Source organism: Larimichthys crocea, chromosome VI, assembly GCF_000972845.2.
Source record: "Larimichthys crocea isolate SSNF chromosome VI, L_crocea_2.0, whole genome shotgun sequence".
Taxonomy (NCBI): domain Eukaryota; kingdom Metazoa; phylum Chordata; class Actinopteri; family Sciaenidae; genus Larimichthys; species Larimichthys crocea.
In genome coordinates this window covers 19,411,455-19,437,676 of record NC_040016.1, presented here as the reverse complement: position 1 = coordinate 19,437,676, position 26,222 = coordinate 19,411,455, and the positions used below count along the sequence as shown (strand labels likewise).

Here is a 26,222-nt window from a genome sequence, read left to right as displayed (position 1 = left end):
CTGCAGACCTTTGATGCATGGAGGTTCGATCTTCAGGTTGTTAGAAAACTGACCTCAAAGCTCCACAGCAGGCTGCCTTCATCAGACAAATCACTAATATTCAGTCATCATCAGACAAGACTACAAAGAGCAAGTCAGCACTTTTTCATCGCCTTTTAAAAAGATGGAAAAAAAAAATCCATGACCTAAATTAACAGCTCTTCAACTAAAGCTCACAAGAACATCAAGTCTCACACACTCACTCAAAGAGCAGCCGGTCCACAGGACTCAGTCATCCACATCAGATTAAGCAGAGTGGGTTTTGCATGCAGTCCAGCAGAGACTGATGATGGGAAACACTGAGTAGTTTCCATCTGTGCTCTGCTCAGATATTTCTACCACTAAATCGGTTTTACAATCACACCACAGCTCAGACCTGTCGTGGTCTGAGTTGTGGTGTGAACCCGTGAAGCCGCCTTGGTGAACATTTTGACCTGTCGCACAACGGCTCAACCTCAAAGGCATTGAATGAAATGTGTCTGCAGCGCCTACGATCAAAACACTGTCGGAAACTGTCTTATCAGATTAATTCTCTGCTTTACTTATTCTTTTATGTCAGACATACAATAAAATTTGACATTAAAATCTGTTTTATTTTATTTAGCCAAAGTTGTGCGAACATTTTTTGTTAAAACTAAACAAAAAAAACAACGTTTATATCAAGTAAGCCATTAAATCCTTTGATATTAACACCACTGGTGGATCAATCGATAAGTCAATTGACAGAAAAGCAACAACAATTATCAGAACATGATTTGTAACTACTAAAGTTAACAGCTTTGCAAGAATAAATGCAAAATATTTGCTGTTTTTGACTCCTTAAACGTGATTATATCATTGTCAATCTTTAGATCTTTGGGGGAGGGAACAAAGTTTATTAATTAAATTAAAGAACTGTCCTTAACTCTGCTTCTGGAGAAGATTACTTATTATCAAAAGGTGCAAGATCGTTCTATGAAAACATCTGGGGGAGCATTTTACACAGTATATGGTAGATTTAAGTGATGTGCTGTATGTTGTTGGTGGTCCAGAACTATCTGAACGTCGATGATTTGATTGTTCTGCTTCATGTAAATCATCTCTAACAAACCCAACAGTCATCTGATCACACCACAAGAAACCAGCTCTGCACTGTGCGCTTGTTCTGAAGCACTTTAGACTTCAAGCTTCATTTTATGACGGGGTGTAGATCATCAGCTTCCCTTTCAAGAGACACAATGAAAAGTTCGAGCTGTGCTCTGTGTTGTAACACAAATCTTCATCAGAATAGTATTTAGCTATAAAGTTTGAACACTCAGATTCAGATTCTAGACAGCAGAGATGTTACCTGTCAGATCTTCTTCCTGAGTGTGCCAGTCGGTGATTTGTCACGGGACAAAGTTCAACTGCCTCTATCTCAGCCTGACTCAGCTACTCCTGTGAGAAAATGGATCCTTCCCTTGTTACTTCATTTTCTTTCCAAGATTCAGACCGAGCAGCTGATTCCTCTGTTTTCCGCAGCGTGAGTGAACTCATTCCATGACACAAACTTTCTTTATTTCTTTCTACGCTTTGCTCCTCCTCTCCTCTGAGCAGAACAGATGATTTTCTTCTTTTAACTTGTGCAAGTTAACGTAGCTCCACCTCCCCTGGCGCTCACTGTGAGGAAATAAACTCCCCTCTGCAGCAGCTATAGCTCTTCACTGCCTTTATGGTATGTGGGAGGCTAAAGGTGTGCTGGATAACTAACCTGCCATTACACAGGAGGTAGAGTTATCATTTTTTCCCCCAAGTCTCATCATTCAAAAGCTCCACTCACCTGAAAGAGAGCGATGGTTCTGAAAATGAAACATCCTCTCTAACCACTCGACCATGAGTGTGTTTGAGAACGTGGGTGGTTTAAGGAAATATGTCAAGTGATAACCGACTGATAAGAGAAACAAAGGGGAGCTGTTGTCATGACAAAACAATGACTTGCGTGGCAAAAGGTTGTTCATTATTCGTCATTTCAGAGTCATATTTTTACCTGTAAAAATGAGTCTTATATTATTCTATTAACTGTAACTGTGAGACACCAAACCGAGCTTCAGTTTACAACTTGCTCTGACTTGTGATTGAGTGTTTTTGCGCTCTTCTCCTCTCATAATGTCATTCCAACGCTTTGCCCTTTGCTGCGTGTCATCCCCTGTCCGTCTTTGCTACACCTCGCCAACAGAGTCGACACAAGCCCAGAAAAAGAATCTGTAGAAAAAGAAAGCATGACTGCACGCTGAATCACAGAGGCAGAAAAACTGCTGCTGCTGCACGTTTTCAAACATGTCTGGCCACACCCCGGTCCGTGATGTCACAGCAGGTGTTTTGCATTAAGATGGAAAACACAATAATACGGGCGTGTTCATGCACAGTTTATGCGTTCACGCACAGTTTTCTTTAAACATAAAAACTCATGGGGGTGGCTGCAGCTATTTAAAAAGACCTCCATGTGTTTGGTAGTAGTTTGAAGTGCTGCAAAGTTAAAAAAGTTCAAACGTTTCAGAGCTCGAAGGGTAAATTAATCCACTCTTTCCCGTTCAGGTTCACGCCTACGAGGCTGTGATTAAACATGACGCTGACTCCAAAGACACAGATCTTGTCCATTGTATGAATGCAGGTGCTGCGCTCACACACAGAGGGCAACTGTACAAAGCTGTGTCTGGCAGACGTCCAGGTGGCTAATGCTAACACCAGGGAGCAGAAACATTCTTCAGCTATTAATAAATCTGTCTGATTTATCTCCCCCTCGCTCTCTCTCTCTCTCTCTCCAGCTGCAGAGCTGCACAGACTTAAATACAGAAGTAGGGATGTCCTTAAAGAAAATGTCCATTTGATCAAATCTGACATGCTGGAGAAAGTTTGTCTCATGTGTAGATTTGTGATGGTGTGTGGTAAACTTATGACGGTGTCATGTTGTTTGTTGTCCAGCCCACAAACACACTGTTTGGGGTCATCACTTCAGGGAAAACCACCACACCTCTCCTCTGTACACAACCTGCTACGAACCAAACACCAAACAGACGTGATTAGAGACTGAAATTAAGACTTTAAATAAAACAGAAATGGTCGTGTCAGTTTTGAAAATCAAGCCCTCGTTGGTCAACGCAGACAGAAGCGGCAGAACAGACGAGAACTCTTCGTTTCTGGTCAGGATGCTCGTCTGTGTTGTCCAGACTGAAGCTGGACAGCAGGGCAGCAGATGGCACTGCCCACCATGGCACCGTGCCCCGGCACACACGGTGTCTGCAGTAGCCAACTCCAAACTCGCAGACACACACTCACACACACACAGGTGGGACTCCCAGTACAGTAGGAAGTTCCATGCTGGGTCAACTGCTGGTCTGCGACAGCCCATTTAACTGTACACACACACACGTTTGTGGGACTACAATGTGTGAACAGAACATCGTTCGTTCTCCAACACTCAGCATGAATAATGTAAACAGCAGTGAGCACCAACACTGACAACAGGTTTCACATGTCACCCTAAACACATTACCCGTCTAACCACGGAGAAAGTTTGACCATCAATGCATCAGTATTAAAGATTCATGGATCAGCGTAATTCCTTACTCGCTTCGTCGGCGTGCCTCCATCCCATCAGGTAGGAAGAGTTTGATTGTTGACACGATGCAGCCATGAGTGACTAAACAAAAAGACAGAAAACCACCATGTTAATGTAAAACACTTTGAGTCCACGTCATGTTGGGAGGAATGAATGTGCTACAATAAAAGTTCTCCATCATCCGTGAATATGGAGAGAAGTCCTGAACACTGAAGACATTTTTCTGTCCCTGGTGTCATGTTGATGTGGGGTGCAAAACCCAAACAACTGATCTGTGCTGATTTCAAGATTATGTTGATACTTTTTTAACAAGCACATTGTGTGTCTTCTCCTCCTGCCCAAAGTTTCCTGTTCATGTTCGTTTTCTTCGTGTTCTTACTCTGGTTTAGTGTCTTGATCACTCATGGACAGAAGGAGACAGCAATTCTGCACCTACATCCCAACAACTGAACTACATCCACCCTCAACATCTTTCATCTCAGGCGAGTTGTAAAATCATACATATTTGAAAACTGTCACAGTGTCTGGTGCACCTCACAAGAAGGTTTTTTAAGAACAGCTCATCGTGAATGGCACAAACTAAACAAATGAATGCGGACTCAAAGGTTTTGTTCTATATAGTATTATAATATATTAATATAGTATATACGGTATGAATATCTATGTCTTGAGAAACTTGCTTGAAATGTTTTATTAATCATATTTAATCAGAATTACTTTGTTGTTTTGTGGTAATGTTTTTGAAGGTGTTTACCTCACAACAACATGGTAACTTTGATAAAACATTTTAGTATCGCTCACAGAAAATATCAGGTCTGCTTTATGCATTTATTTATGTATTTATTAAGAACCTGCCAACTCATATTGATGTTGTTAATGAATGAAAGCCTGTGGCTGCCCAGAACATTGGGAGGAAAAATGCATCTAAAAATATTAAAACATTAAGAACACATGATTCGTAGCTGATGAGTTCAAACCTGCGAACACACAAGGCTTCATGAGCTACAGCTTCAAAGTATTAGGTGCTTGTTAAACCACAGAATTACATTAGATAAAACAGAGTTGTGTTTGGAACAGCAGACTGGAGTTATTGTGAAGCGATGTTCAGATTAACCTGTATAATAACCTCATATGAATGAGGTCTAATGATGGTTGAATGAGCATTGGGTGGAGCTGAAAATCTGACCTAAATATCAGCTATGCACATCATGTAGTCTATGACCTCATAACAAAATGAGCCCTGAGACTCCCTTGAGGGTTAGTCGAGTGTAATTATTTCAGGGGTCCATGTGCACTATCAAACACAAGGCTGGTTCGACCTCACCCTGACCTTTCCTCCATTCTTTCTACACCTCTCTGCAGACTGTGAGTTCATGTATTAAAATGACAATAATTCTAACGTGTTTCTTTGTGGAGATATATTCTGTACCTTTGCGTGTGTTCTCCGTGACGTCGACGCCAAACTGAATGATGTCGCCGGAGAGAACCTCGCACGGCGGACTCTCCTCCGAGCCGCGACTCAACCTCTGGCTGTTGATGAACGTCCCGTTGCTGCTTTTAGTGTCCTGCAGGTAAAACTGACACACAGAAACATGGCAGGTGAGAACCACGTGGAGAAATCGATGAAACAACAGACACGGACGGACTTGTTAAAATGAATCAAATTCAGAGTCACTGAGGATGCTGACAGAAGGGAGAGAAATAAATGATACAGGATGACAGTAAATATTCAGCTGCAGCTCATAATGAAATCAAACTCTATACATCATATTCGTGCTTACGCCATATGACAGCAGCCAGCAGCTGCCTTGCTCAGAGCATCACCATCAGTCATTGGTAATGGTGCACACAAGTCAAGGCTTGGTTAATACCCCAGTTCAGGAGTCACAGTGCGAGACAGACAAAATCCTCTTGCTGGGGACTGAGGTTTATTCTAAAAATCAGGAATGTTTCTGTAGGAGAGTGTTTCAACGCCGAACAAACTATTTCCCAAAAGGCAGTAGGTCACAACAGGCTATGGGTGAGAGCTCTCCATCCAGGCCCCAACCATTTCTGGGTGGAAGCAGCCCCTCTAATTTAACTGCCAACATCTTTGTTAACTTAAAAGCATAAAATAAGAAAACTGTGGCCAGTCAGGCAAACAATAAGGTTACGTCGGGGGTGATCAACGATCAGCAAAAAAGAAAAAGGAATAAGGGTTGTTGAGCCTCCAGAAAACACGTCAGTTTCAGCTCCACTTCCTGCGTTACTTCATGCTGTTTACAAGGTTCATTATTAGAAGATAGGTCAGCTCAATTTATGTGAATTATTAAGGTTAAAATATCTTCTTCTCTCATCGATGTTTCAAGTCGACAGACTGTCAAACTTAAGACATTGGTTATACCATCACTAAGACTGACAATCTGTACACGTCATTCAATTAACTAACCTGTGACGTGAAACGTTTGCCACAGATGCTCACACTGACAGTATTTTGTTTTTTATCCTCTCGTTTTTACAGCGCTCGCTTCACCCAAAAGGAGTCATGGTCGTCGTTAAGACAGTAAAGTGATGTATGACTAAAACTGAAAAGCCTCCCGAAACACACAAGATAAAACACCAACACGACGTCCTCGTCCCATCTACAACTCAGCTGACCGGGAATCTGAATCGTTCCCAATTAACTGACTTAAAAAAGGACAAAGGCGACTCTTCCAGCGACCGCCTCACACACCAATCGACTTGTTGTGCTAATCTCAGAACAACAACACAACAACTCTACAAGTTTCCAGGAAGAATTCGCTCATGGTCTTTGGTTCTAGTTCTTGTGCGTCATGTTTACATGCTGTGCAGTCTTGTGTGGTTGTGTACACAAGACTGTGACCCTGCTAACTTTTCTAGGATTTTTGTTTTTCAAATGTAAAATCTTTATTGTCTATAAAGGAGGTATTAACTGATGTTGCCTGCTTTTAAAAAAAGGCATCCAGTCAAAACGCGTCTTTAATAGTTGCGGTCTATATAGAAAATTCTTTCTAAGGCGCAATGATTCACAACAAATACAGCTGTTATTTGTATTTGTTCATTCAGATTTTTCAGACATTTCTCCCTCTATTCACAATAAACTCACTTCTTTCCTCCCGTCAGTACTTCGGACTTTGTGACTAGTTGTTTGTAATTTAATCCTGAGGCTATGCTGTAGTTCACAGCCCAGAAATACACATTGATCCTGACGACACAGCAACATTTCACATCACAGACACATAGCATGAATCCACAAGGACGACGGCAACCACAGCAGTAAGAGACAGACAGCAGGAGCCGCAGCGACCCTGTTTCATTCACACGTCATACAGAAAACACACAGACGTAGAAATTAAGTACACACACACACAACTGAACATAAACACATCAGACAAATTACAGATAACGACAGTTAAAAGCTACAAACACAAAAACGTGACGCTAGAACACACACAGACACGATAAGGTATGAATTACACGACACACACAGACACACAAACAAACACACACAGTTAGCGATCTGATCTGGATGCCTGAGGCCTGTCTGTCTGTCGTTCCAGGAGTTTCATTCATCAGCTCTCAGCTCTCCGTCATGACTGAAAACCAGTGCCGATCTACCAGAGAGAGAGAGAGAGAGACTGAACAGTGGAGAGAGGAAGGAGGGACTAAAGGAAGAGAGAGAGAGAGTGCTGCCGAGAACAAGTGCTTCACTCCGCTGTGTATCCGACTGCAGTGTGCTACGAAAAGCCACCAATTCACAGATCATGATAGCCACACACACACACACACACACACACACACACACACACAGACACACACACACACACACACACACACAGACAGTTACCTCCTGTCCCCATGGTAACCTGGAGACAGGGAGGGAGGGACCTAACTATAGAGCTTTTCACCCAGCAACAACACACACTGACACACACACACACACACACACAGACACACACACACACACACACACACTATGCGTCAAATACCTCACATAAGGCTCTCGTGCACTTTTACTTTTACACACACTCAAAACATGACGTCTTCCACTCGTGAGCAGCTGGTCGTCCGTTTGTGATGTTTGTGTTCGACACATCGACGCGTCTATTAAAGCTTTTGACATTTCGCAGCATTACAGGCAACATGTCACACAGCCGGTTTAATAATCAGGCGACGACAGCACTGAAGCCACGTTCAGATTGATAACAGCCCGATGACAAACCCACATCCTGATCATTCATTAAAAAAAAAAAGTTAAACCTGACTCAACTTTTACTCCGTGTTGGCTTTGTGCCATCGTAAAAACAGCAGAGACGTTTCAAATTGGGGAACGAACTCTCCGATAAGACCGGTTGTAAAAACTGAGCTGTGCATGAATGAAAACATTTTCACCTTCTCTTCATGTCCCAGAGTTTCCCGTATCTTTGTCTTGGTTACAGGTTGTTTGTCTGAGTCAACTCCCAAACTAATTTTAACGTTTGCGACTCGAACAGGAAGTCCTTTTCATTTCCACAAACAAACTGTGGGTTCATGCTGAATCACCGTTGCTTCATTTCCTCTTTTACTACGGTTAGAGAACTTTCAGGTGACATTGTCCATCTGCAGCCAGTCATTTTCTCACTCTGCAGTAATCCCAGCTGACTGATGATGAAGCACTGGTCACACCGGCGGTAAACCAGTGGCACAGATGGACATCAGTGCTTAGTGTTTGGATAACTCCCTGACTTCTAACTCAAACGAATCGTTTTAGTTTTCAGGTAACACAGAGATCACAGAGAACTTCAGTGATTGGTTGATTTATTGACACCCTGAAGGTAAACGGGAGAAAATTTCTTCCCTGAACTGTGATGGATAATTTTAAAACAGACTAAGTTTGTCTAACCTGGACATTTTTTTACCTTGAATGACAGACAAAGCTATGAAAACTACAATTAATTATTAAAATGGGTTTATACCAAGTGGCAACCTCCGTAGCTGTGAAGTGAAGCTGATGCAGAAGTACCAAAAACTGCAGTTCCTCAAACGTCCACTTGAGGCTGGCTACAGTTAAAATAAACATGTTTACAGCCTGGTACAAAACTGAGGGTGAATTTTTATACAACTCACCTGTTCAAATGATATTAAGACTTAAAGTTATGCAGGATTAAGAGCGTGTACGCTTTGATTGACAGGTGGGTGCTGTCACAGATGGCTTGTTTGTTTGGCTTGACTTAAACAATTAATGCATTCTCAAAATTTTACTTTGTCAATTAACGAAGCAATTAAATAACGTATAGTTGGAGCTATTTCTATGTTTAATGCTGTCTGTGCGTTTTGCTTTCCCTCCTCCTCTTCTGCCTCTACATTCATTAGTGATTAATATCCAGCCAAATTAACAGTTACATATTTTCCTCAGATGGTAATGTTCATCAAATTACGGTAAGTCTGCTGGTCTGGAATGTTCGCAGTCACCTTCAAGACCAACAAAAGAACATTTTGTATAGAAGTAAGTATAATTTAGAAGCTTCTTGCATTGAAGGATCTGAAAATAATTCTGGAGAAGAGAAATATCACCACACAAGTGCACAACTTTTCAAACTGTTCTACACTTTCGAGTTTCGATTTTCATCACCACCAACATTCCTGCATCACTTCCACCCACTCGCAGAACATTTCTCGAGGAAACACTGCATCCCTTTATCCCTCTCTGTCCTCCTCCTCCCTTTCTCTCTCTCTCTCCATCCCTCCTCCCTCATTAGTGTCAGCTAAATGAATGCCATGTAATTGTGTTTGGATTTTAATTTGCCACCAGCCTCCAAAAACACTGCAAACCATCAGCTGGCACCCAACAGGCACGACAACCACTTAACCAGTCAGCAGGTCAACACATGACACCAGTTTGGTTGGACGCTGCACACACACACACACACACACACACACACACACCGATGAGTTAATAGACAGATAGTAGTAGTCAGCTGACAGATAAACTCTGGGCCTGTATTTATTTCTCAGAAACACTCTTAAGGAGTCATAAAAATACCTCCACCTCACGAGATTCTGTCTCCAGTGTCCTACATTCACTCTCTGCAAGAAGGTCTCCTTTGAGAAAGAATCACAATCACATTACACTCAGGATAAAATGAAATGAAATAACAAGCATCTTCCTCTTTCCTCAGCACTTCTGCCATAACTCACTCATGAGATCTCTGTCGACTACTCCACTATTCAGACTTGGATCTGTCACAAACTTTTGGATGGACTGCCATGAAATTTTTTGGAAAGGCATTCATTCACAGAGGACGAATCCTGATGACTTTGGTGTTCCTCTGACCTTTGACAACTGCTGGATGGATTCGTACACACATGAATGACAATTGTTTCTAGGGTTGAATATGGTTTCATAGACATACCATATTTATTAGTAAGTTTTAACCATATAGGTTATCGTACCATGAAAATCTCGTCCCATTGCAACCCTACAGGCCGTTGCCGTTGGTCACCACACCATTTGACCCAAACATGAAGGCTAATTAATTTCCATTTTCTCTACGCAGAGACCACTTTGTGTGTTTCGTGTATTTAGCAGGAATGTGTCATCATCTGTGCTTGAATTATTGATATAATGAAAGTTAAAATTAAACAGATTGATATAAAGAATTGAGCTACCAATTTGTGTAAAATAGTTTTTAGTAAAATTAGGAGCACAGTGTTGTAACAGCAGTGCAACTCAGCAAAAGCTTGTTTACTAGTAAAAGTCAATAAAAAGAAAGAAACAGTTTTAAAAGGACAGGTTCACCATTTTTCATCTTCATCTTTAAACAACATACAGTTGCTCATATGTTAACTGAAACATGTTTCGCCTGCTGTTCATGCGGAGATCCTTCCCTAATCTGCTCCCAGTGTAAGAAAAACACAAAATATATCTGCAGCTAATATGAGACCTCAACAGTCTGAGTTGAACAACTCAAATTACCATTTTCCTGCTACAAAATTCGCTTTTTGTGTTACTATCCGTCCACTACAGCTCAGTATGCAACACAAGAGGAAGAACTACAACAAGCAGAAATTTCCCTGCACACATTGGCACCTGGTCATTGTTGTAAGATTTGGAAAATGTGAATTTAACAAGTTAATATCTTTCAGAAACCGACTGATGAAGTCTTTAAAACCTGTATTTTCTGGTACATTGCCGTACACTTGTCCAATCACCATCTGCTGGTAAGTCCCAACAGGTCAGAAGAGTTTATTAAAAGATGATAAAATACTTTTACTAAAAGTCAAACATCTGTCATAAATACGTACATACGGAGAATCTTGGGCCAGTCATGACAGAGGCCCTACTCGACTTGATAAACATGTTGCCACGGCCCAACAGATAATCCTGAAGCAAAGCATGAAAACTATACTACAGGAATACTGCAAGGTGATGCGGTGCAGCGTCAAAATAATTTATTACTGTACAGATCAACTGAGGGTCAACATCAGAAGTCACAGCAGCAGAAATCAAGCGGACAGTCAAACAAAGAAGCAGCCGTGAAATTTATGTTAATAATTACAGACGGTCCAAGTATGAAGAGGCTCCCTTGTGGGGCTGGATGTCAAAGGATTGGTCACACCACAGGACTGGAACTGAGGCGTGACATTTTCTCCATACTTTCTTAATGAACGAGTCGGTCATGCTGAAGGAAGCAAGTCATGACTGGTACGATAAACCTGTTATATTAACACTGCCGAAGAAGAAAGGCATAGACGCCTGTGAGGCTGGAGAGAGAGGAAGAAAAAACAAAACATAACGGCAATTAACGACTGTTTCACACATTTTCACACACGTTGTTGGATTCCTCCGTCTGTTTGATAATATGTATAAATATAATGTATTTATAGCATTCACACATAGATCTCTGTACTGGAAAACCTCCTTGTACACATTTTTCTGATAAACACTGCGCTCCAAAACGCCGGGTTTTCTTTTCATTTGAGTGGGCATGGTGCGTTTTGGCTGCGGTGGTGTGGGCCACAGGGGTGTCCACCAGGTTGGTTGGGAGACATAGAATGAATGACAGCGCTGGCATCAATAAAGCCGATTAATCCGAGAAATAAAATGTTATTTCCTGATCGTTTCACAGCAGTTATGTTTAGTACAAATAGACACACCACAACCCTGTGGCGATTCACAGTAGGGCTGAACGATATATCGTTATCGTATCTACATCTAGGTATGAACGTTCAAGATATTATTATTGAAATAGAAACAATATAAACGATATAAACGATATAGATTTCCCCCCGTGCTCGCCCTGCATGTACAGCTCTGGCAGTCACAATAAACATCATTTTTACGATTGCTCTTGAATGCACCACTACAGCAAACCTTATTTGAAAAATGCTTGTTTTTCACCGAACCCGTAGTCATATCGTATCGTATTGATAGAGATATCTGGCATGAATATCGAGATATGAATCCACATCGTTCAGCCCTAATTCACAGCAGCACCTGATCCTGTCTGAACGTACCCTAAAGTGGCTAAAACAACTTCTTCAGCTGTTGTAAAGGAGAAAGGAGCTGTTGCAGGCTGAGGTGGACAAAACACAGTAAAGAAACATTAAGATTTAGATCTGCTTCATATCAGCCATACATTAAAATATGAGCACAGATACAGCTTCTTCGTTTCCGCTCAGGACATCTCTAGTTCAAACATAATGAAACCATTCTGGTCAGCGTTGCAGCGCTCACGTGATATTTGGCAACTTCCACATGAGCCGAGAGCAGAAGAGCAAGAAGTTGCGTATAACCTAAGTGATGAAAGATTGTCTGGTACAACGTGCCGTTAAGCTGTCATCCTCGGCCACAGAGCGAGAGCAGGTCTCTGAATTTACTCTAAGTGGTTGTGCATGGGTGCAGACGTGATGCAGGCATGTGTAAGTGGCATTTACAGGTTACAGTGCACATCTGAAAGAGGCTGTAGATGGAGAGGGAGCAGGACAGTTTGTTGATCCCCGGCGAGTGTTGACTAAAGCCTGCACTCCTGCCACCATTTCCAAAAAAGAGGCAGAACAGAAAGAGCGTTTTATCAGTCAGCATGTGAGCATATTCCTGCAGCAGAGCGTGCGTGTTTCCTTGAAAGGTGAGTGTTGGTGTGTGCAAGTGTTTCGGCTACAGATTTCAGCTGCCTATTTTCAGCTGACTATTTTCAGCTCTGTCACTAGTGGTCTATATGGAAGAGAGGGCAAGAGAGAGAGAGGGAGAGCACGAGAGACAGCATGTTTCAGTATCTATTATCTGGATGAACTAACAGCATGCAAGAACAAAATATTTAAAAGATTCATTTATCAGTCAGACTGAAAATTCCACAATTTAAATAATTAATGACTGAAGTAATTAATAAGACATTATAATAATAAAACATCTATTTCCAGCTTCTCAAACGTTCTGATTTTCTCGGTTTAATATCATAAAACACTGACAGCATGAGGGATGGACGGCATATCTGTGACGTCAGGCCATGTTGGTCGTCCTGCCTCTTCCACCTCCAGGATAATCTAAATATCGGCAAAACGTGGATCATCGTCGGACCTGAGGCATGCTGAATGAAGCACAAGCTATCTTACGGCATCTACCTGTCAATCTATTAATTATGTATAACTTTAAGCCTTAATATAATCTGAACAGGTGAGTTGTATATAAATTCACCCTCAGTACAGTTGTCATTAACAGGGAAATTAGCTACAGAGACCAAAACTGTTTTTATGTTTATTTCTGCTGTTGGACATTTGGACATGGGGACTTATGGATTCACTTCTGGAGCCAGCCTCAAGTGGACGTTTGAGGAACTGCAGTTTTTGCCCACAGAGGTTGCCCCATCTTTGGGGTCTGGACAGTTGTACTGGACTAAACTCAATATTAATCGAAGTAACAATGGTTCAGTGCAGACTTAATGAGTCTTTCATACATTTCACCTCTGCGGAGTCTCAAATCATCTGCCATTTAAAAAATCTCCATCTGTATTCTTTATAAATAAAACATTTGCCCTTTAAAGAAGCTGAACGCATCTCTCCAGGGGGCAGCTTTCTTTTTTTATTTATGTTTTTTTTTTAACCAAGCAGGTTTTCTAGTTTTTGGTTTTCTTAAACAAGATACTGTGACATTAAATGACGTGTGTCCTTTTTAAAAAAAATATATTACTCCATATAATATTACATCCAATTAACAGCAACAGACCTGCACCAACAAAAATCAATCACTTCATTCACTGCAGTGTCATTTGAGCCTTAAATATTTAATCAAGTATTAATAAATGATGGAGAGGTTTTTAAATTTAATACCTTTTGAAAATGTCGTCTGTGGTTCCACAGGAGGAGGTGACTCCAACAGGAGACGTAGGTCATTAAAGAGCTTTAACCTAAACTTATAAGCCGCGTGCCAGGATTTAGCGTCATGTGTTGTTGTGGCTCGTGGTGACTTCTAACAATAAGCTTGTGAAGGCAGATGGTGTCGACAGCACGCCCCTCTCTGTCTGAGGAGGTGTTGAAAAGGTCCAGTTGCTTCACCAGATAGTAAACTGGTTCACCTGCGTTTATTCTGGTCAGCTAACTGACTTTCTGATGACAACCTTCCCACCAGGCTGAAGCTGTGTCGGTATGTTAATCTTCTCTAAAAGGTTCACAGGTTACTTTCACTTATTTAGCAGCCTGATGGTTAAGAACAGAAAAGTAAATTTGCTTTAACTACAGCCCTACACTCGGCTTGTGTCATGTATGAACAGGTTATCCGACGTGCCTCTAGCTCTGTGTGTTTGAGTTCAGAATAGTTAAAAGTCAGGAGCAAACACTCACACCTCCAACAGAAAGAAAAGAGGTGGGAAGGTAGAAAGAAAGAAATAGCACATTGCAAAAATAGTCACATGTTTAAATAGGCCTATCTGAAGGAGGCAGAGGACCTGAAACACGTCAGCAAGACTAAAGGAGATGATAGTGGAAGCGGGTAAGGAATTACACCCCAGTTTGAGTGAGGAGAGTGGACAGCTTCAAGTACATTGGTGTACCAAGGACATGACCTGGACGCTGTAGTGACACTTGAGGAAATTCAAGATATCTCCTTAAAATACTGAGGAACGTCTCCTCCTGCACCAGTGAGAGCATCCTGATGGGGAACGTCACTGTGTGGTATGAAAACAGCACTGAACAAGACCCTGAGGAAAGTGAGGATACTGCCCAGGACTTGATTTGTTCTATTATACGTGTATTATATGTACACATGAGTGAAACTGAATTGATTTTGTATTGACCTCAACATTCCAGTACGAGCCCTCCTCTAGTTCCTTCCCTTCCGTCATCCACACGGCTGAGTATTGAACCACGATGCCATAAAATAACTGAAGCTGCCGTCGTTACCAGTGTCCGTTTGTAATTTAGGAACTGAAGTGTACTCTGTACCGTCTGTAGTAGTTTCACAACAGTCACTTCTAATTAGGGATTCAGAATGATTCGTGAGATTCCCCAAAACCTCCGGCCTTCAAATGCTCCATCGTGGCGCCCTGCTGCGTATCTGGATGCAGTATTCCTATCACCGAACACACACACTCATGCACAATGCTTGCCAGAGTGTGTTTCCTGCCAACAGCGTCTTATTCCTTTTTTGCACACACACGCTCAGATATAAAAGAGAGATATAACAGAGCCGTGTCCTGTCTGTGTAACAGCGTTCCTGTGCTGTGTTGGTATTCGGATTCGGGCCATTACCGTGCTGTGGAATACGGACACCGCGCAACAGCTCTGCTATGCTGTCAGCACTGCTCTCCACTGGCTGCGTGCTTGACTGCCCGATCAGCTGCCTGCTCATCTTCATCACAAACCTCGACGACCCTCCTGTGCCAAAACAGACTAAAAAGAGGCCGGTGACTGATGCTGTAACCTCCAGCTGTATGCCTCCCTGAACGTGGCCTGTGTCTTTAAGCGGCGTTAGCAGCTGTAGCAGTGAACGTGTATGCTTTGGGGTGGCTGTTTATTTTCCCAACAAATTCATCTTTAAACTGTCGGTGTTTTCAATTACGTCATATTTATCTAGAGATTTAAAGACTGAATCAATTGGACGGCTGAATTTCTAGCCAAACAAAAACCCTCCCATGCCAGAATCTTGGTCTCTTGTCTACAGATTCTGCATTCATGCATCGGTTTATACAGATTATGCAGCCATGAGCATACACATTCATACTCAGTACGTTTGTGTTCACTGGCGCTTATACTTCAGGAGTGACACTGGAAGTTTTAGGGAGTGGAGAATCCTTATTATGTGTATATGTGTGGCCCCACCTGAGGCCTACAGCAGTCTAATGACTCATCTATGGCGGTGTGGTGTGTGGTGTGTCTGTGTCTGTGTGTGTTCTCATTATAACCTAACAACTGCACTGACAGTAACATAATCTTTCACTCAGCACAAACACCATCTGATGCATCTGTCTGATGATACATCCTGGTAAATTAATTGCTTGTTGTGCCAAGATTGTAACACCTGTGTCTGACAGCTGCACAGAGTCCTTAAATCTGTTATTACACACAAGAACCTGAAACGACACAAACAATGGACAGTTTCTAACGTTTATCCTTAAGAGCAGAAGTCAAGTTGTTACCAAAATCCAACAATCACGTTGCAGTGTTACACATGGAGCAACATTTCCATCGTCTGAGCCAAGAGCCCCGCTGTTTGTCAAGGATTAAAACATGTCAAGTGTTTGCTTATCAGCACCGGGACTGTAAATGATTCAACAAATCAGCTTTGAATGAATACATCAATTGTCAGTATTTTAAATGGACCGCGCTTACGTAACGCTAACGGGCTAAAGTGCTTTGCAATCCGCCGCTCGTTCACTCACGCACACTAATGGAGTGGAGCTGCCGTGTCCATTGCTCAAGGGCACTTCGACAACGTGGACAAGGGAAGCGGGGGATTAGGTCACAGCCGCTGCTGTAACGACAGGCTTGATGTTACCTAATGTACATTTATGGGCCGATATATTAAAACAGAAAATTATGTAATTGAGCTCATGTTGGGATGTTTAATCTCTGCCAGTTATAATACAACACCAAACACATGCTGCTAGTTACATGACTCAGTAACCTGTAAGTGGGACGAACCAGCCAACATCGCTTTTCTCTCTATAGATCACTAAACCTTTAAACGTGGAAGTGTGAGTTGCATCTAATTAACTAAAAAAAAAAATCGCTCATTTCTTTCTAGTACACAACACCAGGGGACAAACAGAACTGTCGCATGCACCAAATACAACCCAACCCATCCTAAAGTACAACGTACAAGTTATTTTGTTCTGTATTCTTTGTTTAAGTGCTTAACGAATAAGAGGTCACGTCATATATTTGTTGCTGTGATAACCTTACTATAAAGCAAGGCGATGAGGCAGAATAATATTTTAGAAACAATGAATCTGAAGTCGGGACAGATCGTTATAGAATTAATATTTAATTTCATCGTCCACACTACCTTTATGTTTTATTGCTTTGCGATGCTCTTATTTCCATCTCATACTCATACTGTGAATAGTGCGAATACAGCTTTCGCTTGATGCATTCAGAGGGTAAGTATGAGCAGACGGCAGCTCATCAACGAATGAAATTGTAAAATTAGATCCGGCATGGAGCTAAATACAGTACACGACTGACCGTGGAGCATTTATAAAATCTGAAAAACACACAAGTATAAAATGACAGGTTTGTTTTCACCTGGCAGGAGGGATATTCCCCCTGCACAGCCCAGCACAGGCTTCTACATGCTGCCTGGTATTTTACACCTTTTTTTTAAAGCATGAGGCTCGAAGCTGATAATGCTCTTTAAAAAACATTCATTCATACTATAATTAAAGTCTGGGTTCCCCCTCTGCATTCTTTTCACTTCTCAACTGTAAATCCTCCAGACCAAACGTGACAACGGCCTGCAGAAGAAGTGCTGCAGATCCTCATGTGGAGGTAAGTGCACGGAGGGGGATGTAGGCCACCGGCAGGGAAACGAACAGGACAAGGGAGGACGAATTTAGCTCATATAACACGTAGCTGCAGCTCTGATGCAGCAGTATGTACACTGCGAGGAAGCAGGACAACATTTTACCTTCCTAAGCTGCTAGTTTGAATAAACTCATCAGCCTCCTGCTTCAGAATTTGCCTCGCAGCTCGAATGAATAAATATTTTATTTTTTCTTGTAACATTTAATAAAACCTGACTGTAGCGAGGTCGCCAACAGATCAGTGTGAGGAATCTGTGGAGTAACCAAGCGCAGTTCTGACGTGTTACAACTTCATCCTCCAGAGGGATGAACACGGTCTAATCCACTCGACTGGCATACGTTAAAGGTGCAGCGTACACACCCTCTGGATGAATGAATGACACAGTGAAATCACAGAGATCTCCACTACAAGTCCTAAATCTGGTTTACCCTGCTACCTGTCTGCCTGAGTACACCACCGACTGTCTGACTGACTGACTGACAGCTTCAAGGAGTGTCTTGCTGACAGGTTGGTTAGTGTAATGACACTTTTACAGACACATAACTGCCCTGTCTCAGTAGTACTGAATGTAGTTTACACAACAAACATGTGGACTGGTCGTTACAGGTAAATTACAGGTGTAACATAAATGATGACTCACTTTAGGGATGTTCCGACGACTAATTTCAGCGTCAACAGTCAAAATTTACAAACCGGACACACACAGCCAGGCTGCACAAGTTACTCTCCAGGTATGTATCCTGTTACACCGTTAGAGCATTTAAATGTCAGTAAATGTATCGAGATACTCCTGAAATGGGAAACATATGGAGAATATCTTCCTGCAGGACTATGAATGATTCAATGAACCATGACTGGTTATAAAAGAAAATGAATTATCACCACTCTGACGCTGCTGGATTGTCCTGGGATCATGTCTAGATTATTTTTTTGGCCTTTTTGAGCTTTATTTTCACTGGAGACAGCTGAAGAGTGACAGGAATGTGCGGAGAGAGAGAGAGATGGGGAATGACATGTGGGAAAGAGCTACAGGTCAGATTCGATCCCTGGGCTTCGGCCGCACATGGGGCGGCTGCTCTACCAACTGAGCTAAACGCCGCCCGGTCCTGGGATAATGTCATGCAGGTGTCTTTAAGCGATGATGTGAACTTACAGAGATTATTGCTACAGCTACATTAGCTAACTAAACCTCACCTCTCAACACATACAGCGAGGCCGACAGGTATCTTATAATGTGATCGACAGCTTCTAAATGCTTAATGTCATTGTAACGTATCATACTCTGGGTATCTTCTTGTCAAGGCCAGTTCCAGCTTCTTTTTCCCCCCAGAGAGCCGCCTGATGTGGCTGCAGCGCGGCCAGTGTGGTGGCTGCATAACATCTTAGCTGCAACGTTAATAAGATATTTTGTTTAATATTTAATTTAGTTTTACCAACTAGTATTTCTGGTGTCGACTAGTGAGAGTAGCAACATTTAATCAACCAATCGTGCATGTCCTGAGCTCAGTGAGTCGTCGTCATTATTATTATTATTATTATTATTATTATTATTATTATTATTATTATATCATGGCATTGAAACTGGAGACCTACCTTGACCTTTACTGGTGTTATTAAATCCTCCTGTCTTCCTACGGTTACATGTTACTACCTGTGATTTTCCACAAAAGGACAAAAGCAAACATCTCAGCCCGTCTCTCAACACTTTCTGGCTTCCTTACCTTCACCATGACTCTCAGCTCCAAGCCCACTAAACCTAAATCTAGATTTTTTATTTATTTTTTTAAATAAAGCTCATTATTGTGTAGTTTCATGGGGCTCGGTGAGTATTCAAAAGGCACCGAGTATGTTGCATTTCAATGCCTCCATGTTAAGAGCGTTATCCATAACAAACTTGACTGTGAGAAATAACTTACACCCAACTTTTGCAACACTGTGGGCCTCCAGTAATGTTATATATCATTTTTGTCTTGTTTTCCTGGAATGTAAACAAACTTCAGCTGAGCCCTGACATATGGCTGCTGTAGCAGTAATGATAAAAAAAAAGAAAAAAAAAGAAAATGGAAAATATGCCGTGATGGAGTTAGAAACTGTCAGAGACCTTCGAGTCTCTTCGACAAAAACTTGCAGAGGAAGGAAGAAGTAAGCCACAGCAAATGACACAGCACTGACATCTCATCTTATTCCATGTCTGAGAAACTGTCTGGCTCGGAGCTCCTCGAGCACAGTGGTTCCCAAACTGAGGTCCCAGGACCTTCAGGGTTAAGACAGAGAAACAGCTGGGTCCGATCTGACCTTCCCATGATGGCTGCTGCTTAAATAAGCACACACTTCATTATTTTCTCTAAGAGCCCTTTAGATATTCATCCCACCAGCTGTGCTCGTGTCAATTAGTTCATCCTTCCTTCACAGTAGTCAGTGTCAAGACAACCGTTCCAGTGGGAGGGCCTTGAGACCAGCAAGCTACAGTACACAACATGTAACCACAGTGTTACAATCCTTGATCACAGTTCAGTCTGACTGCAGAAGATTAAAACTGACCAAACACGTAACATGTTTCAGTGATCTGGAGGGATCTGGTCTGACAGTAGGAGTGGACTCTGCTCTCCTGTACACGACAATAGCATCAATAATAAACCAATCTGCTGGATCACTGAGCTGACTGATTGGTTTATCAATCACAGGATGTGACCAATCACGCACCCGTTTCTCTGCGGTGTGCAGTTATTAGGCTTCAGGTGAAAACTGCTGAGCAGCAAAACCATCAGAATATGTGCTGTAACCAGTTACCTCACTCTATTTTTATTCTGACCACGGCGCTCACGACGTCACTTAATTAAGGTGGAAGTAACAAACCTGCATCCGACTCTGTTTCAACACGATATGAGAGCAAAGCGACACAGTCGGGTGGTTTTGAACAAACCTAAAGTGCAGACTTGTGTGGTTAAACTAGTTTTTAGTCTTTAGAGGACCCTACAGTTAGGAGGTATTGGTTAGGCAAGCCAGGGCCTAATTCCTCTGTGTGTTTGAGAGTGTGTGTGTGTGTGTGTGTATACTAACCCACTGCCCTTTAACAGTCAACCCAATTATAATTCATTTCCATAATTTGAATGCAGTGCATTTGGTTCTTGTGTATTATCATTTGTATGCACTCGTCCTGTGTCCTAATTTAACACTGAACACAAATTCGGACCACACTCATGTGTGCAGTGCATTCATTAAATGTGAAAACATCCTGACCCTACAAAACATAGACGGATACTTTATTTAAACTGGGAATGCTTTCTGGTGTAAAGATTTACACAGAATTAGTGGCGATACTTGCACAACTGGGATGAACTACTGTTTGGGTTTTTACACTCAACATCTGCGAGTATTAAAACAAAATACGTGTTTGGTTCACAAAGTGTAGCAGCTGGAAAAGCAATTACAAAGAAATGGCTAAAGCCAGACAGTCCATCTATAGAGGAATGTTTATTATTTTGCTGTATTTAAAACACACCATGTTCTCATGTGCTCATATTTGTTTTGTTTTTTTTATGTAAAGATGAATCACTGTATAATTTCATCAAGCAATGATAACTGTAAAGAACTGATGTGTGATTCTAAATTAAGGAAGAAATTGAAATAAATAAATAGAAAAAAAGGCCAATGCTGATATATAAAAGTAAAGAAAACCCAACAAATGTTATAATAACTAATGTTCCACCTTTAAATACACATACAACATAAACTAATATACACACACACTGATGCAACGAGCAAATATCAACCTGAGATGTGCGTTCACGAAGCCTCATACTGACTTTCAGCTCACTGGTCAGTAACTTTATTGTTCTGGTTCTCTCATAGCGTTGTTTTCGGCTGCAGCTGGCAGCCGTCTTCAGAGAAAAAGCTCTAAAAAGCAATTATACACTTCCTGCTCGACACCAAACATCAGCCGGACAAAGTTGGGAGCTGAACACAGAGGAACATTTGGCAGCTGAAGAACCAGAAAGCTCCGTCAGGAGTTGGTAGAGAGCTAAAAGAGAGAAAATATTGGACTTACATTGACTGGGTGACCAAAAAACATGCCTGAGCTAACGTTGCTTCATAACCACGGGTTGTGTAAATAAGAAAATGTTGGATAACAAATTTGCCTCATCAAATGAAAGGATGAGTGTGCAGGACTGAGTGGCATCTAGCTGTGAACCTGCTGAATGACAGACAATAAGCTCAATATCTATATGTAGCATGTGTACATACATACTAAGTTTGTCTGTTGTTTCCTGTCAAATTGTTAAGCGGCAAACTCTGTGCCTGTGAAGTGAAGTTGATGCAGAAGTACCAAAAACTGCTGTTCCTCAAACGTCCACTTGAGTCAGTCTCCATAAGTCCCCATGTCCAAATGTCCAACTTCACAGCAGAAATAAACATGTTTACAGCCTGGTACAAAAAACAGTTTTGGTCTCTGTAGCTAATTTCCCCGTTCATGACAACTGTACTGAGGGTGAATTTATATACAACTCACCTGTTCACATTATATTAAGGCTTAAAGTTAGCTTTGACTGACAGGTAGGTGTCGTTACAGGTGGCTTGTTCGAGCACCCAGGTCGACTAATGATCCACGTCTTTGTCCGCTCTTGATACTGTCAGTCGTTTTATTACATAGCTGACAGTAGAAAGATGACGGGAAACAAAGGGGACGAAGGTGCAACGAAGCTCCTCCAGATTTAACGTACCTTTATTTAAAATGTGACAGATAATTTAAGAAATATTAAACACAGGGGAAGAGAGTGCCTATTGTGTATTTATTCAACACCAGTGAAGTCTCTTATATGATCGGGGCTACTTCAGAGCCAGTCAGTGACCAGTTTCATTATACTGAGAGTCAAACAAAGTGCAGCCCTTCTCTGAACCGACAAAACCTCTGTTGATATTAACAAAAAACAAGCGACCCTCTGTTTAATCCATTTCAGTACAGAATATATCGGCGAATAATCACAGCCAAGAATCTGTGTATATCACTGTTGGTCACTCTGTGTCTATGTGTGTGTGTTATATCCCTGGAGAGAGGAAAGGATGACGCTACTGGTGTCATTATAAATAGCTTATGCTGTGCACACACACACACACACAAACACATGCAGGGTATTTCAAAGTCCCTGCATGCCACATAGTTTGGTAATCCTGTGGCTGTCTCGGCCTGTTCAACCTGTTCTACAGAGAAACTACAGACACACAGTGACAGATGCTACGACACACAGATCTGATCCGTCCCGATTCAGATCTCAGACCTGCAGGTTTTAAAGAAATTACAGGTTGGTTCCCCCCCCAGACAAGGATTAAGTCTAGTCCTAGGCTGAACTGAGGACATTCCTTAATGGATATCTGCGTGGAATTACATTTTAGTCCAGGACAAACTTTATCCCCTCTCTGCAAAATGAGCACAGCATGCAGCTTTCTGACAAAATGTTACTCTGTTTGACTCGTTCATATAAAATATGAGTGAGTTTTGTCTTTATAGAAATGACAAACTGTATAAATATAAGATTAGTGGATTTACAGAAGAATGCCGAATATATTTATGAATCAAAAATGCCACCGTTGACTGGTTCCGGGTTCTACAATGTTCGATTTTGTTGGTTTAGCATCTTTGACGACAGTGAGGAGAAACTGGGTGAAAGAAGCTTTCAGTGTTCCCAGAAATTACGACATTATTCTCAAGTGAAATGTCCACGAACAAAATCAAAGTTCACACATGATTCACTACAGACAAACAACAGGATCGCATCCTAAACTGGTTCTTTAAAGGTGTGGAAAGTTCAAGCAGGTTACGTATGAGCGAGTGTTTGCTGTATTTCATTCATTCAGCTTCACACTGCAGCACGCACAAATCAGGATCTCAGCAGACGGCCTTTACGTAAGAAAGACATTTCAGCACAGGGTGGGATAATAAATCCAGACGTGACTTTGTTCTTCGTTTCTTCAGCTTCGCTTGCATGAAGAACAGCATGTCTTCCTACCCGTGATCCCCATGAGTTTTGGGAACATTTCCTGTGCTCAGTTGGGATTGTGCGTTTACCCTCCAAGTACAGTGCTGGATATCACAACAGAAGGCAACACTCCAGAGTTTGAGGTTTCCCTCCGAACATGATTTATGTGAACGCGCCCTTAAACAAACGGAATCTGTTCAGGTCTGAGCAGAGTTCACGCTCGGGAGGAAGTCTTGCACCGGGGTGTTATCATGTCAGAGAGAGAGAACATGTTTGTTTGTAGCAGATTAAAGAAATGCTCTGTGACTTTTCTACCATAAAATAACTGATTTTTAATCATTGTAGAGTCTCTGTCATTCCTACGTCTGTTCTCACACTATGTACACAACGCCTTACGGCACTGAGTCACAGACCACCAACTATTTCACTGATTCTGGTGAAACTGGATCGTATTTTATGGAGAAAATGTTTTCCGGTTTTCCCTCTGATGTCCTCCGGCTGCTCCGCCTCGACTCTCTGTGATTTACAGAGTTTCCTGATGGACAGTGAAGTAAACTGCTGCTATCTATAGCTGCTGTTAGTTCAGTTTGTTAGCCAGGCTGCCTGGACTGTGAGTGTTTGTATCACAGGTGTTTTGGAGCCAGAACCAGAGCTGGCTGGACAAGGGGGCCAATGTAACCGGGCTCAGCAGCCTCTATGGACATAAAATGACAGAGGTAAAGAGACCGAAGAGGACGTTGATGGGGGAAGAAGACAAAACGAGAGAGTGCGCAAGCAAGAAGCCACCAGACAAGAGTGAATCTGGTACTGACTGTTAGTGGTTGGCGAGAGCTTGGTGAAATAAAAGGCTGATAGACAGACGCCGAGCTGTTGGACTAGTCAGTGATATTTGCTGGCTGCTATGTCTTGTGTTGTTGGACTTGCTTTGGCTGCTTTAAATCTGCCTGAATCATTCTGAGGTGGCAGTTTGTGAAGATACGATCCATGTGGCAATCATAGAGGCGTGTCTCAACTGTTAACACGAACACCAACTTCAAGTCAATCCTGAGGAGGGAACAGACAGTGATGATGTGCTCTTTCTTACCTTGCCGGTCTTGTGGTCGAACCAGACCAGGGCATGATTCCTGGACAGCACCTTGCAGTCGAAGGTGGCATTGTTCTGGGCCGGGCGACACCGAGCCACCGACCTGCCGATCTTGACTGGCTCATCCAGGTATACATGCCGCTCCTGGAATGGGTGCGAGTTGGGTCGGCAGGCGAACACGGCCAGCGCTGAAGGCATTGGTTTTGGCTTAAGAGTGTTACCCCAACCAGACACGAGGGACAGGTTTTCTTGATCCAGAGTGGCTGGCGTCTGTTGCAATCCACCAATGAATAAAAAGTACTAATACGTGTAAGGCCTGTAGCGTAGGCCCCGAACTGTTAGTCCTATAGAGAGAGAGAGAGTCTAGGCACTAACTAATAAACATCGTCCACTGTGCACAGCCCGGGCTGCAGCACTTTCCCGCTTCGAATCGACAAGACTCTCCTGTGTTTGAAAAACAAACAAAAAAACAAACCGTAAAAAAAAAAAAAGATAGACAGGACATTCCCCTTTCACCTGACTGTCACACCACCAAAGCTACATAACGACACTTTTTTTACATCCAACAGGCACAGGCACTAATGTACAGAAGCAGGGTGCCATGTGTCAAGACATACATGACTGAGTATAGCTCTGACAGTCTGGCAGCAAACAGCCTCCCACGTCCATCAAACTATTCCCGAACGAGGTGAAAGCCAGTCAGCCACCAGACTTGATCTTTAGCCCCCCTGTCCTCCTCCACCTCCTCCTCCTAAGATAGCAGCAGCTCAGGCTCAGTCTGTCTGAATTATTGCCGCGCTTTCTTTCTTTCTTTCTTTCTTTCTTTCTTTCTTTCTAACACACCTGTGTGTCCCGCTGTTCAGTCATGTATCCATCACGCACACCTTGTGTATGATCTGGTTTGACATTGCTGCCCCCCTTCCTGAGCTGGAGCTACCTACCGTCACCACACCTATACGGAGACCGCTAAGACGACACCTTAGCCGGGTTATAGTTACAGTTAAGGCTGCTCTCTGCCTCACACGCTGTTTGAAACGCGGTGGATTAAACAGGTCGTCTTCAAATCCGGCGAGCTCGCTGAACTCCTGACCAACGGTTTTTCTGTGCTAGGCTAGGCTAAGCTAAGCTAAGGCTAGGCTAATGAGTGCTGACAAACTTATCGCCGAGCTCCCTGAATGTTTTCTCTCAACCAGTTCGCTTACCGAGTGGAGGCGAAATGCCATCCCTGTCTGTGCTGGAGCGAAATAAAACGTCCTCTCTGTGTGTGTCTGTGTGTCTGTGTGTGAGAGCGGCTACAGGGGCAGCTACCAGCCGCAGCTAGCCGGCTAACTGACAGTCAGACGCGGAAAAATCAGGAGGAGTTTCTGTGACTGCGGGTCCTCACGCATCACACACTCACGCACAGCCCCGAGTGTCTGCTTTAAAATAATAAAATATATATATATAATTATCAGCGCTCTACAAACAAACAATATCTCAAGTCTGTCTTATTCTCGTCGCTAAATGGTGCGTTCAAGTGCTTTAACCCGGGGCGCATCTTCCGTAAATGTGA

General features: G+C 42.4%; 1 protein-coding gene across 9 annotated transcripts in view; it reads right to left on the bottom strand.

The window, feature by feature from the left end:
* Positions 1–26,222, bottom strand: part of slmapa (sarcolemma associated protein a) — a 53,983-nt gene extending 27,761 nt beyond the window's left edge. For 4 of the 9 annotated variants that reach the window (XM_019256840.2, XM_019256852.2, XM_019256846.2 and 1 more), the window contains exons 1-3: positions 24,671–26,221; positions 5,046–5,193; positions 3,625–3,697 (exon numbers count right to left, since the gene is read on the bottom strand). In XM_019256840.2, coding sequence (XP_019112385.2) covers positions 3,625–3,697; positions 5,046–5,193; positions 24,671–24,868 — 419 coding nt within the window. In that variant the 5' untranslated portion in view covers positions 24,869–26,221. Of the gene's footprint in view, positions 1–1,366; positions 1,386–3,624; positions 3,698–5,045; positions 5,194–24,670 lie in introns of those variants that run through there. The other 5 variants (XM_019256827.2, XM_019256837.2, XM_019256832.2 and 2 more) reach the window with 3 other exon arrangements.